Below are 15151 nucleotides of genomic sequence, written 5' to 3'. Positions count from 1 at the left end.
TTTAATAAAAAACTCAAAGTTTACGCAAGTCATCTCCCCAGAAAGATGTCGGCTCTCTTGAAACAAAGGGGTCCACCTTTATCTTTTCATTCCAAAAGGTACCCTGCAATTGGCAAGACTCAGCTCTTTCCTATCTCGCCTGATTCTTTAGATTTCCTTGAAACTCCACTGCAGGCCTGCGGTTGGGAGCGTGCGCGCCCGCATGCGTATTCTCTTGGCTCTGTGGGGAATTTCAGAAAATTAGACACACCCATTACTAAAGGGTGGAATCTGGACTTCGAGGATAATAGCAGGAAGCTCATTTGCATGAGGAGAAATGGAAGCGAACGCGCCTTTTTGGAGAGGGAAGTCCTAGGGATCTGCAGGCCCCGCTGCACCCCAGCAGGTGCAGGCCGGGGGCTGTATCAGATTTCGGGGCGGGCTTGCCCAGGTGCAGGATCAGCCTTAGAGGAAACACACAGTAAAAAGGAACTGGTCATTGCCCCCAACCTGTTCCCACACACAGACCACACGTCACCTCCTGACGCCTTTATTGACATGATTCACACACCAGCGGGCCCTGGGCTTCGCAGACAAACCAGCCAACGGTGACGGACCTGAACCACACAGCCCAGTGGCACGAGTAAGTCCCCCATATTCCTGCGCAAAGCCCTTCAGAGAGAAAGTCCCCGCGGTCCCTCGGGCATGGTGGCTCATCAGACCTGACCGCCCGACACAGGAGGAAAATGCCCCCTCCAGCTCCCCCGCAGGCATCGCCACGCGCAGGTTCCAGCTGCTTCTCCAAACGCCCCGGGCTCACATGAAGCAAGGGGGGAAATTCAGCAAACAAATCAATGACAATAAAAACAGGAGGAGCCTGAGCTGCCCTGGACACACAGGTTCACTCCCCCAGGCCCGGCGGCAGGACCGCCACGCTCACAGTCGGTGTCGGCAGCTGGGGGTCTGAGGTGCTGCCTCCCCGGCGTCCACAGGAAAATAGTCCTCGGTCCTGTACAACGCGGGCAGCTCAAATGTTGGAGGCGACAGCACAGACAGTTTCTGGAATGACAGAAAACGGGGCGCCCCATCAGCTCTGTGACTCCACTTGCTTTGTGACCCAAGAATTCCAGTTGGAGGAATTCATCCTGTAGGGCAGGGGTGGGGAATGTCCTGCCCGCGGTCTGGCCCTGCCAAGGCAACTGTGGGCAGGACTCAACATTCAATAAATCTAGGAGCTTTTTCCATTGCTAATTTTTAAGTTGATAATTTTGTATGGCCTGCAAGTGATATTATAAATATCCAAATGGCCCTTGGCAGAAAAAAGGCTCCCTACCCCTGCTGTAGGGAGAGTGGTGCAGGTGACCGGGAGGAAGACTCCGCGATGCTCCGGCAACTCTGCCCGCCAGCCAGCGCACCTGAGGGAGCCGGGCCATCGTGGGGGTCCCTGTCCTCCACGGAGCACCCTGCAGGCCTCAGCAAGAACAGGCAGAGCCCCGTTCTCACAGGGGATGACTGAGACAGCGACGCACCCTGGGAGGGCACACAGCTCTGCAGGGTCCCGGGGAGCCTGGGCACAGGACCTGCACTGGGGGAACAGGGGACAGGCCGACTGAGGATCCATCTGTGCTGCCTGAAGTGTGTGCCATATGCATGTGTTAGTTGGTCTGTTTTGTTGTTTTTTTTTTAATCAAACCATTTTAAGAAGTGCGTACTTATTTCTGGTGCGGATTTTGTTGCAGGGAGGTTGGGAAGGGGGGCTTTTCCATCAGGTGGGTGGGCGTGGGCTGTCCTTGCGTGTCCAGCCTCCGCTTCCCATTCTGGTATGGGCAACTTGATTTCCCTGTGCAATCTCTTGTGCCAGCCCCACAGCCCACCCTACAGCCAAAGGAAGGGTGACAGGAGGCCTGACCCCCCCCAGGAGTGATAGGTCCAGGGGTGAGCATGTGACCCAAGTTGGGCCAATAAGAAGCAGCTCTGGGACTTTTGCTATTGGGACAGGGATGTCCTCAGCCAGGTGACTGTGAGGATGGGTCCTGAGCCTGAGGGCCACTTCTGCCACCACACTGGGGGATCTGCCTGAGAAGGAAGCCAACATAGGGAAGCAGAGCTGGGAGAGGGAGCAAGACAGAGACCTGACAACATCATTTGAGCACCTGATTCCAATTTTGCCTGATGCTAGACTTACCCTGGGACTTTTCCTGTTCCTGAGCCAAGGACTTCTCCTTGCTTAAGCCAAGCCAACCTGGGTTGCTGTCACTTGAAACCAAGAGTCCTGCTTAAAACAAATGCTAAACCCATAGGGGTGCCAGCGAGCACTTGGGAACCAGTTCTTGAATCAGCAGGTGAGGGCCCATCTGTGAGGCTGAAAATAGCCCGGCACCCAGATGCTGTCGGGAGAACAGAACCACACCCCCACATCCCGAGGCCAGGCCCCCAGCTGGGGCACCCCAGATGCTGTGGAAACCCAGCCCTGTCCCGCCCACTTTCTCTTGATTCTCCTGGCAACCTGCAATGAAAGGGGTCATTTCCATCTCAGAGGTCACAGGAACCAAGGAACCACGCAGCTGGGGTTGCTCAGGCCTGTGCGGCTCCAAGCCCAGCCCCTGCCCATCACCCCACAGGGCTCCTGTCACTGACTTGACTCCTTGAAGACAGGGCAGCAAAGCCAAACCCTAGAGAATCTCTCTAGGGACTTCAGAGGTCTCCACCTCCGACCCCTCAACCTACAGCCGCTTGTAAGAGGCGCCTCTAGGGGCAGCCAGGTAAGCAAGGATGAGTGTCCAACTCAGGGCTCATGCCCAAGCCTGCAGGCAGAAGTGTTCCACCAGCTCAGACAGGATGGGAGACAGGAGGCCTGACGCAGCAGGTCCAGGGCTCTGCTACGCCCCCTACCTCCCAGTTACCCTTCGTCCCCTCCCCAGCTCTGGGCCCACCTGCCATCCTCTGCAAGAGGGACCTCTGGGGCCCTGCGTGTTCCCTGGGTCTACCCACATGCCCCATCTTCCTCACTTCCACCCTGGACACCCAAGTTCCCAAACCCGCAGCCCACACACCAGAGGCACATGTACTCATGGTTTTTAAAAACGGAATTAGCTGCAAACGTTTCCCGTGAAAACCAGATTGCTGGCTTCTCTTGGAAAATTATAAGAAATTTACTTGTGGCCCCCGGTGGCCAAGCTGAGTGCAGTCCTGTAAGCCAAGGCCCCACCAGGCCACTTCAGCATTTCCACAGCCTGCTGCTCTGGCAGATGCTTACAGCTGGCCCTTTAGTGATCTGCACCCTAAGCAGCTCCTTTTCTGATAAAACCCTCAAATGGCTGTTGCAGCACACCTTTCCAGAAACCCCCACAGCCCCTCATAAGTCCTGCCCCACCTGCGTCTCTCTTGGGAGCCCTGACTGCATAGCCCTGACCCTGGCTGCTTTCTGTGCAGGCCAAGGTCAGCACACTAGTCCTGCGAAGGGCCACAGTAAATATTTCAAGCTTTGCAAGCCACACGGTCTCTGTCACAGCTACACAGCTCTGTCCATGTAGCACAAAAACCTACAGACATGATGTAAACGAATGGCATGGCTGTGTGCCGATAAAACTTTATTCACAAAGACAGTGGCAGGCCAGATTTGGCCTATGCCATAGTTTGCCCCTGAAATAAATCTGTCTTCCTAAACAGAACAAGAACAGCGAACCCTTCCCTGTATCTCCCACACAAGTGGGCACTGAGTAGCAGGTCAGCAGACACAGGCCTGCTGACTGTCCCCAAGCCTGAGTGTTATTTGGCCATCACTAAAGCCAGCCTGTGCTGGCTCAACCACATCCTCCACCCTCAACAAAGCAGGCCACACTGCTGCCCCAGGCACGGGCCAGTTCTGAGGTTCCACAGGCAGCTCCAAGGGGTCTGAGTTCCCAGGCTGACCGTGTGCAGGGGCTCCAGTACCCAGAGGCCCACCCTCACCCCCCAGGTAACCAGGTACCCCAGCCCCCAAGGGCCTGGGAGAGGCCCCTCCCACTGAGAAAACATCAGCTATACCTACGCCGCCCTAGGTTACATACGTGGTCTCAACCCTCACAGCACTCACTCCCTTAAGATAGGGGTTTCTCATCTTCTTGAGCATCACTTTCCTCTCTGTAAAATGGGAATCATACCACCAATTTCACAGAGTCCTGCCTGGAACACAGCAGTGATGCTGGAGGTCCCGCAGCCACTTTGGGACCATGAGGGCAAAGGCCACATGCTACGAATGGCAGAGCAGCAGTCAGGAGGAGCCTGAGTGCCTGACCATTTCCTGAGAATATCCATGAGCTCAGCTCGCCACCTCAGGACTCCCTGTCATGTGAGGAAAAAACACAAAGCCTATTTGGTTAAATGACTTTAGTGCGTTTCTGTCACTTGGATGAACACAGAATGACCAGCACATGATGCTACTATTCTCATAGTCGCTCCAGTTAAGATCGAGTTGCCCACAGTCACACAGAGAGTAAATGGGTAGAGCCAGGACTCAAGCTTAACTGCGCTTGGTGACTTGCTTTCAAAGCACAGAGTATGGAGGGTGGTGGGGCGAGTCACCGCCCAGGGAGAAACCTGGCCAGCACCCCCTCAGCCAGGTGGTCCGGGTTTCATCAATGCCATGTCCTGTTCAGAGCATGTCCCCTGGATATGATGTGATGAGAAGGACGCTTCACATCTGTGGTCTTCCTCCCAAAAACCAACAACCCCAGGCTAACCATGAGAAGAACATCAGTTCAGCCCTAATCGAGGGATATGGTACAAAACACCTACCCAATATTCCTCAGACCTGTCAAGGTCATCAAAACCAAAGCAAGTCTGAGAAGCTGTCATAGACCAGGGGTGACTAGGAGACATGACAACTAAATATAACATGGTTGGCATCCTGGATGCCATCCTGAAACGGGAACGGATGGCAGGGGAACACTAGTGAAATCTGAATCAACTGCAGAGTTCATTAATAGCAATGTATCAATGTTTACAACGCACAATAAAATAAGGTGTTAACAGGGGAAGCTGGTGAGGGGTACATGGGAGCTCTCTGTATTATCATAACTACTTGTCTCTAATTCTAAAAGAAAAACATTTGCTTCGGGGGGAAGAAAAAGCAGCAGCTCTGGCCGTCTGCATGGACCAAGCCCCTGGCCTCTCTTAATTCAACCACCTGACGATGGGGAGTAAGTGCCTCCTGGGAGCCCCGCCCATGACGGACTCTGCAGGTTCAGGGCCCATTCATCCCCGCAGCCACTGAGAGATGCAGGTGGCCACAACCCCATTTTGCAGAAGAGGAAGCTGAGGCTCAGAGAGGTACTTGCCCAAGATCACCCAGCTGGTCCACAGCAAAGCTGAATTCGAACGCAAGCCCACCTTGCTCCAGGATCTGTGCTGCCCCACCACCGAGCCAGGACAAGGTGGCCCCGGGGCTGAGCTCTTGTCTAGGACTTGGGATGTCCCTTCAGCACCTGCTTTCCAACCTGGGACCCTGAGGGCCCCCCTCCCAGTGTCCTCAGAGATCGTAAACGGGTGGCCTTTGGTTAGCATCTGGCCCACAGACACCATGGGTTTGACTCATGCAAATTTAAAAATGAGTTAGCTGCCAACACGGAAGAACTGGGATGTTTCAAATAAATATTGAGTTCCTATTTCTCTTAAGCAGCAGAGCTATCTGGCCACACTGGGCCCGCATTCCTGTGGGGTGCAGTGAGCTCGCCCCTCTAGACAGGGCATGTGCTGTCCGGTTTGCCACCATCCCCGCCCGGCCTGACTCACTCGTCCACACGAGCCTCAGGCATCTTGAGCTGGCAGTGGCTCCAGGCTCACGTCACATGGCTCAGACAAGTCTCCATGGGCTGCTGAGGAGCTGGATGGAAAAGGCCTTGCTTCCAGTCCCGTGCCCTGGGCCCCACGCCGCCCTGTCCTGGGCCAACGCCAAGACCAGTGGCTGCTGCCTTTTACCCACGGACAGTCTCCTCTGGTGCTCACTAGAGCCTGAGAGGCAGGTTCAGCCATGGTGCCTGTTTTATGGGAGGAGAAGGCAGGCTCAGAGAGGACAGGGTAGGTTGTGCCCAGGGCCACACAGCTGGTAAAAGTCAGAGCTGGGACTCAAACGGGCTCTTCTGAGCCCCTGGCATGACCTTTCCCCTCGGGCACTACCTCCCTTCTCAGTCCTGCCTCTGGGTTTTCTGCACCTAAGGCCATGCCTAGCTGTCCTGCCTGTATCTGCTCGGGGCCCCCAGTCCTCCAGAATGCTCTGAAGCTGTGAGCAGAGCCCCTCCCATTTCTGTAAGCAGCCCCTGCATGTCCCATCCTGCCCAAAGGACTGGGCAGGCCAGCCTCACGGAGACTGCACAAGTCACACAGAGGGGCCCCCTTCCCGCAGAACCCCCCTGCCCAGCCTGGCTCCCCACCCACCCTCTACCAGCCTGGGACCACAGCAGCTGGTGGCCATGGGAGGCTGAGGCCCTGGTGACAGAGGAACAGGGCTGGGGGCTCCTGGAGTGGGCAGCCCCTGCCAGGAGGGCCCCAGCAGCAGGGACGGACTGGTGCAATCTTGTTGCAGGAGATGCTGACCCTGAGAGCAGCTCTAGAAGGTTCCTGGATCCCTGTGGATTCTGCTTTTAGCTGGAGGAAAAGCGTTAACATGGAAACCAGCAGAGGAGGAGCCCTCAGAAGTTCTGCCAAGACACTGGCTACTGCGTCCAAACCGACACTCCCCCAGGGAGGAGACAGGACAGCCAGGTGGGGAGAGCTGAGTCGGGGCCTCTCTGGAACTAGGTCTCTCTGGGGTCCCAGCTCCTCACCCAGAGTCTCCAGCCTGGGCCCCTCCTCCCTCCGGCCGCTGCCCTCCCAGCCGCACCTCCTGGTGGGGATCTGACTCCCCTCCTCCAGTTGAGGTTTGCACTGGAGTCATCCTGTTTGCCAAACACCAAGGCACGTGGGCTCCGCATCTCATCACATGGCCACTGGTCACAACTGTCTGATTACAGACAAGACATGGATATACTTACAGGAGACCCAGATCAGCACAGGTATTGCACACCCATTCACAAAGCAGGAAACCTGAGGCTTTCAGGAGTTAAGTGGCCCACAGCGGGCCCACCGCTAACCAGAACCTCTGTCCACCCAGGCTGTCCAAACTGGACACCTGGGGGTCAGCCTATCCTCAATCCTGTCTGCAATTCTTCCCAAATCCCTCACCCCATCGCCACTGCTGGCTCCATCGTTCCCCCTCCCGGCCTCTGCTCTCGCCCTCAACCCATTCTCCACACGGCAGCCTGAGGGACTGTCCTAAAAACCAAATCTGATCCTCTGCTAAGTACTCACTGTAGTGAGAACTGAATCTGACTCCTGGACATGGTCACGAGGCCCTGTCACCAGGTCCTGACACCATGGTCACCAACAGGGAGGCCACAGCCAGACCATGGGCGTGTCCCACGTGGCCTCCACTGGCCTGAAGTTCTTTACTAGTTTTGTTGCTTTTGTTTTCACATTTTTTAATGAAATGCCATTTCTCTATGAAAAATGGATTTCAAGCTCTTTAAAAATCGGAAGCCCCAGCACATCGGCAGAGACGAGCTGGCGCTGAGCAGTGGCCGTCCCTGTACAGGGGACATGACTCATTTCCGCCACCTGCCTGGCCCCTTAAAGAGTTGGGCTTTTTCAACCTCAGATGCACATGATCCCACCTTACTCTAAACGCAGTCCATCACCTCCTGTCATTCACAAGCCTCCAGCCTGGGGACTGGACCTCACTGGGGCCTGTTGTGACTTGGGAGCTTTGCACCTGCTGTCCCCACCTCAAGGCATTTCTGCCAGATCTCGTTGTGCTGGGTCCTTCCTTCCTTCAGAGCCTCCTAAGGGACCTCCAATCATGTGTCACCTTCCCTCCTTCACTGCAGCTCTGTGGAGTCTATTCTGTTTGCCGTTTTCCTTGGTTACTACCAGTCTCCCCACCAGACTGAGCTCCACAGGGATGTGGACCACATCAGTCTTCAGGGCCACAGCCCCAGCAGCAGCCCTAGCTGGCACACAGGGGACACTTGGGCAATGAGAAATGGATGCACAGGGGTCTGTAAACCCCCAAGGCAGACAGGAAGGGCCTGGGAGCTGGACTCTAGCCAAGACCAACGATGGCAATCATTGTCTCCACACAAGAACACTTGCAGGTTCTGGAGTCACTGTGGGGCTCAAGGCCAGGTCTGTGACGCACTATTGGAGACATGAGGTCTCATTAAAATTCAAGCACTCGCTAGAAGCAGTAGTCTGCCGGGGTAGGGGTCTGGACAGAGCACGGGCGTGAAAGAAAACTGGTGAAACCCAACCAAAGTCTAGAATTTCGTGGCTCCACAGAACCCATGTGGGTGTCTGGGCTTTGATACTGTGCATGGTGACGTGAGATGAAGACCACGGGGGAAACTGAGTAAGGGCCATGCAGGGACTCTCTGTATTGCTTTTACAAGTTTTCTGCAAATTTAAAGTTATCCAAAATGGAAAGGTCATTGGAGCATCTCCACGTAGCATATACAAAGCACTGAGGGAACAACATAGATGAGGAGCTATGAAGTAATAATATCCACGTCATCAATGATAGTAACTGCAACTAAACCTCACATGATCTCAGTTACTGCTCATGACAGCCCTATGCAGAGGATGTGACTGTCAACCCCATTTTACAGATGCGGAGACTACGGATTAGGAACTCACTCGAAGCATGACACCTGCAAGCGACAGACAGGGCTGGGCCCTGGTCTGCAAGCCGTGTAGTCACACAGGCCGTGCTTGGTCTAATACTCTGCCGTCACTGAAATTCTTCCTAAGCTTTGAAAGCGCATCACAGTTTCTCTTTGCACTTGGCCCACAAGTCTGCAGCAGGTCGTGGTGACAGAGCCCTGTGTGCTCCAAGGGGAGGGGGGGTATGCCCCATGCTGTGCCTCAGAAAGGTCACTCACGGACAGCTCTGTGGACAGTGCAGAGCCAGCGCTCCTGGCTAAGAGAACAGTGTGGGGCAAAGGGTGGCGGCAGGAGCAGGTGTGGAATTTGGGGGGCCATCAGCAGACGGATTTGGCTGGAGCGGACACTACCCCATGTGGGCACTCATGCCCCGTGGCCTCTCAGTTCAGTGGCCTCCTTGTCAAGCTGAGATGCTCCACCTCCCCACAGGCCCAGGTCCCCTGCCACCTCCAGATGAGTCCACCAGCCCACACCAAGAGCAGGCTAAGGCCCAGCAGCTGGCCACTGTCACATCGGAGCTGTGCACTCCTCACCCTGATGCTGGTTACTGAGAGATCCTCAGAGGTTTTGTCGCCTGGCCTCCAAGGTGGCTGGTTCCACAAAAGAATGTTGGAAACGGCGCCAATTAGCTCTGGGAAGCAGAAGGCGCATGCACACGCAATCGACCATTCTGTGGGGGACCCTAACGTGGGCGGCTGTTTCTTCATTAAATAAACAGGCTATTAGGGCACAAACAGAGGCATCCACCAGAACCGCCTATAAGTCCAACCCGCGTCCCAGCCCAGCCTGGGGATTCTTCCCCACCTGAGCAGCCACCTCCTGACAGCTGAAGGAACCTGCTTAGGAGGCAAGGCCCAGACCGTCACCTGTCCCAGGCATCCAGGTGGCCGTGGGAGCTTCCTCTCCATCTACCCTTCCCTCACACGGGTGCCCTCAGGGCTCTGTCTGGGCCCACGAACCAGCCAGGTCTGTTCTACACATCGTGACCCACATGCTGGCCTGTGAGCCTTGGACGGTCACCGTCGCCAAAGCGATTCCGTCCCCGCTACTTTGTCCTTCACAAGGCCCGGGCACTGTCTCGAAGCCCTTCCACAAGCACGTCCTGTGCTGTCTGGTCTGGTCGGGACAGTTTAGCAGATGGACCTGAGCGTGGAGAGGGTGGTTTCCAAGGTCTGGGAAGTCAGATTTGAGGGGAGAAGAAGGGGAAAGGGAGGGATGGAGGCACACAGCGGGGACAGGTGAAGCTGCAGAGAACCAGAGCCGGGGCGGGGGGACGAAGGGAGGCAAGGCAGAGAGGCAGAGAGCAAAAATCAGGAGAGAAAGGGGGGGCGCAGATAACGGGGGGTTAAGAGAGGAAACAGATGGAAATAAGCAGGGGGAATGGGGAGAGAGGGGGGAAGTGGAAATGGAGAGAAAGAGGGAAGAAATTAGAAATAAGTGAGAAAAGGAGAGGCGAGGGCTGAGTGGCCCTGACAGAAAAGTGAGGTGGGCCAGCTGGGGGTGACAGGAATGGGGGCCTGGGGGTGGGTGCAGATTGAGGACAAGTACACAAAGGTGAGGGGGCTGTGATGGGAGCTGGGGAGCCAGTCCATGGGCTCAGGGCCTCTCCAAACCCAAGTGAAGTCACTGTGCCTGGCAAGGACACGGAAAAACACCCCCTCCCCTCCCCATGTGCCAACCACACCCTGTTGTCAAGGAACAGTACCCCTGCCCTGGCTGAAGAGTTCAGCTGATCAGCGCGTTGTCCCAATATCCCAAGGCTGCGGGTTCGATCCCCAGTCCCAGCACACAGAAGCAGCGACCGATGAATGCATCAATAAGTGGAACAACAAATCCATGTGTTTTTTCCTCCCCCCTCCCCCAAAAAAGAATATTTTTAAAGGACAAAAGCTGAGAAGCCAGGTCCGTCTTTACTGAATGGACTCCATACTGCCTGAGGGGCAATACTTCACTCTCCTCATTTTATGCAGGACTCCTGGAGACCTGCCGGCTAAGCCTCCACCCCAGGGCCTGGCCCCAGGCTCAACAGGGGCCCAGCCCGGGGCCTGCAGAGAGAGAAAAGGGGGGCAAGAAGAAGCTGAGCTGCTGTCTCCAGGCCTCCAGCCCCAATTCAGCCCCACCCCACCAGCATGGACCTCACCCGTCCCTAAATGGCCGTTCCCCCTGTTCCTCGATCAGCACCTGGTATACTGCAGATGCCTAATCAATACATGCTAGGTCGCCCACCTACCCCTCTGCCTCCAGGGCCATCTCATTTGGCTCAGGGCTAGAGCCACTGGCTCCATGCCGGACGCCTCCAGGGCCGAACCCCACCCTGGAATCTCGGACTGGGGCTCCACCTGCAAACATATCCAGATGGACTCTCCATGCACACAGCAACTGGGATGAATCTCCAGGGGATTAGGCTGCACAAGAAAAGCCATCCCAAAAGGTTACACGCTGTATGATTCCATTTATAGAACACTTTTGGAATAGCCCAATTTTAGAAATGGAGGGCAGACTATGGGTTGCCAGGGGTTAAATGAAAGTGGAGACACAACCTAAATAAAGGAAAATTGTATAGAACTGATATAATTGTCTAGAGCTTAAAACCTCACACAAGTGAGTACAGTAAAAGTGAGGGGATGTGAGTAAGAACGAGGGACTGTATCCATGCCAGTATCCTGGCCATAATACTGTACCACGGTTTTGCAAAATGTTACCGCTGCGGGCAGCTGGGCAAAGTGCACAAGGACTCTCTTTGTTTTCTTCCTTCCTTCTTTCTTTCTCTTTCTTTTTTTAGAGAGAAGAAGGGAGAGAGAGAAATATCTATATGAGAAACATTGATCAGTTGCCTCATGCACACACCCCCACCAGGGATCAAGCCCGAAACCTGGGTATGTGCCCTGAACTGGGAATCAAACCCGCCACCTTTTGGGTATACGAGAGATGCTCCAACCAGTTAAGCCACACCGGCCAGGGCTGTATTATTTCTTATAACTGCATGTGAATCTACAATTATCTCAATAAAGAACTTCACACACACACACACACACACACACACACACACACACACACACACAGAATAGACCATGTTTCCTCACCTCTACCCTCAGCACCCTAGTCTAGGCCACCAGCATCTCTCCTTGGACCATCCCAGCAGCTCTAACCTGACCTCTACCCTTACACACCCAACATCTTCCTCCGCATGAGACAGACACAGGGGCAGGTCACCTCTCCAAACCCTCCAGGGACTAGTCCTTGCACTGGCCCGACATCTGCTCCATTCGCTCCCCCACCTTCACCTCTGGCTCCAACATGCCACCCACTCAGGCCTCCCTGCTCCCTCAGCTGCCCCAGAACACCTTATACTTTCCTCCCTTCAGGGTACCAGCCACCAAGGGCTTCAGTATCCAGCCTTCCCTGACCTGCCCCCCCCTTCTTCAGTGTTCTGTCCCCCCTGGGGTACATCACCTACTATACTAGATCACTGGCTGCCAGGGGGCAGTAACACTTCTGTCCCCCCTGGGTTCTGAGATGAAATAGCACCTGGCTCATGCAGATGAATGTGTATTTGTTGAATGAATGAACGAACGAATGCATGAATGAAAGAAAGTGGGGGAAGGTGGATGGATATTTGGCATCAAAGGAGTTAAGCCCAGCCCAGGGGCTGGGGAAGGAAAAGGTAAAGGGCTGAGGTCACACAGGTGGCAGCTCCTGAAAGAGCCAAGGACTTAAAGGAGGGAGAGGTGGTGCGTGTGCACAGGGGGGAATGGGGAGGGCTGTCTGCAGGCACCATGTCCCAAGGTTTGCAGGAGCTAAAGCCCAAGGTACAAAGAGAAAGCAGCTCAGGACAGCGGTATCCTGCAAGCCAAGCCCTGCTGCCCACCCCACACCCGCTCCACATGCTCTCAAGAGAACCAGAAATGGGTTGGGATGGAGGCTGAGCTCACTTTCTGGGGCCCTGCAGGGGACACAGGGTCCAAGCCTTAGGAGCTTCCCACCAGCTGCCTGTCCGCAAAGCCCCTAACATGTGGCTCACGCTGCTTTTGGGAAAGAGGGTAGGAACAGCAGTGGAGGTCACAGAGGCCCTCACATTTGAGCCTGTGGAACCCCCTCCAAAGCCCCACATGAAGCTACCAGCATAGACAGTCAGGTCCCTTCGTCCAACACAGTAAATTGTGTACCATTTCTAAACCCCTCAGATGGCAGTGGTGCCCCTTTCTAGCTGTGTGACCTTGGCCAACTGCACCTCTCTGCGCCTCGATTTTCTCATTTGGAAACAGGGACAGGGTGTTATGCCCATATAACTGCAAAGTGCTTAGAAAACAGCAAGCACTTAATGAATACTGGCTAATTTCATTATCATCATGGTGCCCTGAATTCATATTCTTTTTAAATGCCATCATTAGCTTGCAAATAGCCCAAAGGTACAATTTCATAACATTGCATTTTTAGTATTAAATGCATTCAGTTTCAAAACACGAACATTTAAACTAAATCACAATCGTGGGAGCCAATTCTAGTACTGCTTTAATTTTTAATCACAAGGAGCTTCAAAAATTGTAAGTACCAGGACATCTCTCAGCCACCAAGAGGCGTGGCTCATCTATCAATTAGGGTCCCTGGCTCACAGTAGATGCTCAATAAATGCCTGCTGGCCAGACGGGGACAGATTACTGGAGGTGGACTGGGCAGCCATCCCCGCCAGCAGCCTGTGGTCTCCCAGCAAGGAATGATGCCATTGGAGCCCCTCCTGGCCATCTCCATACCCCCCCCCCCCCCCCAAAGAATCAAGCCATTGCCCAAGGGCTCTGGAGCCAGGTCCAGGCCAGTAAAGAGCTGCCAGACAGGAAAGGAAATGGCAGACCCAGGACCACAGGCTGAGGTCCCAACCCAGGTCACAGTGCACACCTCTCAACTGGTGCTCAGCAACGTCCAGCCCTGACACTGCCCCCTCCCTGCTCTAGCTCCTCACTCCATTTAAAAGCCAGCAGTCCCCCTATCCAACTGGGTTCCAGGTTAATTTAGGACTCTCCAAGTAACGGGAACTTTGGCCTTGACTTTAGGTCTGGCAAGGTGACAAGGTGTGATGATATCGGTCGGAACAGGCACCTGGATGAACTTATTGCTTAATGAGACGTGGTTTATTTTCCCAGCAGAAAGCTGACCATGGACAGAACCAAGTTCAAGAACTTTCCAGGCTCTTTGGGCATCGAAAGGATCACACTTTCTCCAGACACCCCAACCCCAGCTACAGGCATGGCGCAGGTATCTGCACTAACAGAGAGCCCAACCTGTGATGCCACTCTGGGACCTGCGATGCCCGCCCTCTGCCCAGCCCACCCTCGGGCCATGCGGGTGCCACACATCAGGCCATGCTGTGCCCTCTCACAGCCCTTTCCTCCCGTGTCAGCAACTTCCGCTGACCTCTCCTCTCTCCTTTCTGCCACGTGCAGAAGTCAGAAGCACGCAGCCGTCCTCACAACTATCTGCTAATCGCGCCGCCTGTGAGTTACCTTCTGTGAGCCACAGGCAGGGACCCAGTCATTTCTTCATCCTTTGGCACCCAATTCACAGCTCCCATGTACCAAGTCTCACTACACACCAGGCATGTCACTGTGAGACGCTCCCCCACCCCCGGATGTACTTATGTCCATCAAAGACACCAGGGCTCTGGAAAGGGCAGTGGGCGCCCATGGACAGGACTGGAGCAGCCAGAGTCATAGCTCAGAGTCCAAACCTGCCTGCTTGGCACAGCTCCCCAGTCTAGCTCTCAAGGCCAATCCCTACTGCTGTGATGTCCACTCCTCCCTCCTCTCCTTGGTCTCCCACCCTCAGGAAATAGGCGCGGGGCCCACGCCCAGGCCAGGCACCATGCTAGGCACTACTTCACCACAGACTTTGCCAAGGCAGAGGTCTGCCAACAAGCCCCCTGTGATTTCCATGAGTCTTCAAAATCAATGGATTTCACATACAAATCTACATCTTCAATCTCTTTCTTATACAGAAGAGCAAGCTCAAGCTTTTGCTGGGCCTTTATTCCTGGCCAGAGTTGAGGGCACCTGCCTCTTCTTTTGACCACAGTCCCCACCCAGCCCCTTTGCCTCTCTCAGGGACCTACCTGATCCTGGTGAGTACTTGAATTTTGACCCCTGGGGCATGAAGAATATGGGGCTCTACAATCAAACATGCCAATGCCTGGCTGGCTAAGTTAAAACATTCTGACTTCTGTGAGCCTCTGTTTCTTGATCTGTCAAGTGGGAATGCTAACAGTAAGTACCTATGTAATAAGTGGGTATGGAGATGAACCAAGCTAGGGCAGGCAAAGTGTTAGCTTGTGCCGGCCCAAAGAACCACCCAGAAAACTCTGGCTGCTGGCATCATCATAACTCCGAAGTCAAAGATAATACAGTCTCTACACCTACTCCTGAGAAACTCTGGGTCTGGGGGAAGCAAC

General features: G+C 54.6%; 1 protein-coding gene across 1 annotated transcript in view; it reads right to left on the bottom strand.

Moving 5' to 3' along the window:
- BCAS4 (breast carcinoma amplified sequence 4) overlaps positions 1-15151 on the bottom strand; it is a 51444-nt gene continuing 36293 nt past the window's right edge. The window contains exon 5 of the mRNA XM_087818629.1: positions 1-1038. Within this exon, the coding sequence (XP_087674755.1) occupies positions 916-1038 (123 nt within the window). The 3' untranslated portion in view covers positions 1-915. The remainder of the gene's footprint in view (positions 1039-15151) is intronic.

Source organism: Miniopterus natalensis, chromosome 7, assembly GCF_054644295.1.
Source record: "Miniopterus natalensis isolate mMinNat1 chromosome 7, mMinNat1.hap1, whole genome shotgun sequence".
Taxonomy (NCBI): Eukaryota; Metazoa; Chordata; class Mammalia; order Chiroptera; family Miniopteridae; genus Miniopterus; species Miniopterus natalensis.
Note: the sequence above shows the minus strand (reverse complement) of the source record. Positions and strands in the feature narration are given on the sequence as shown.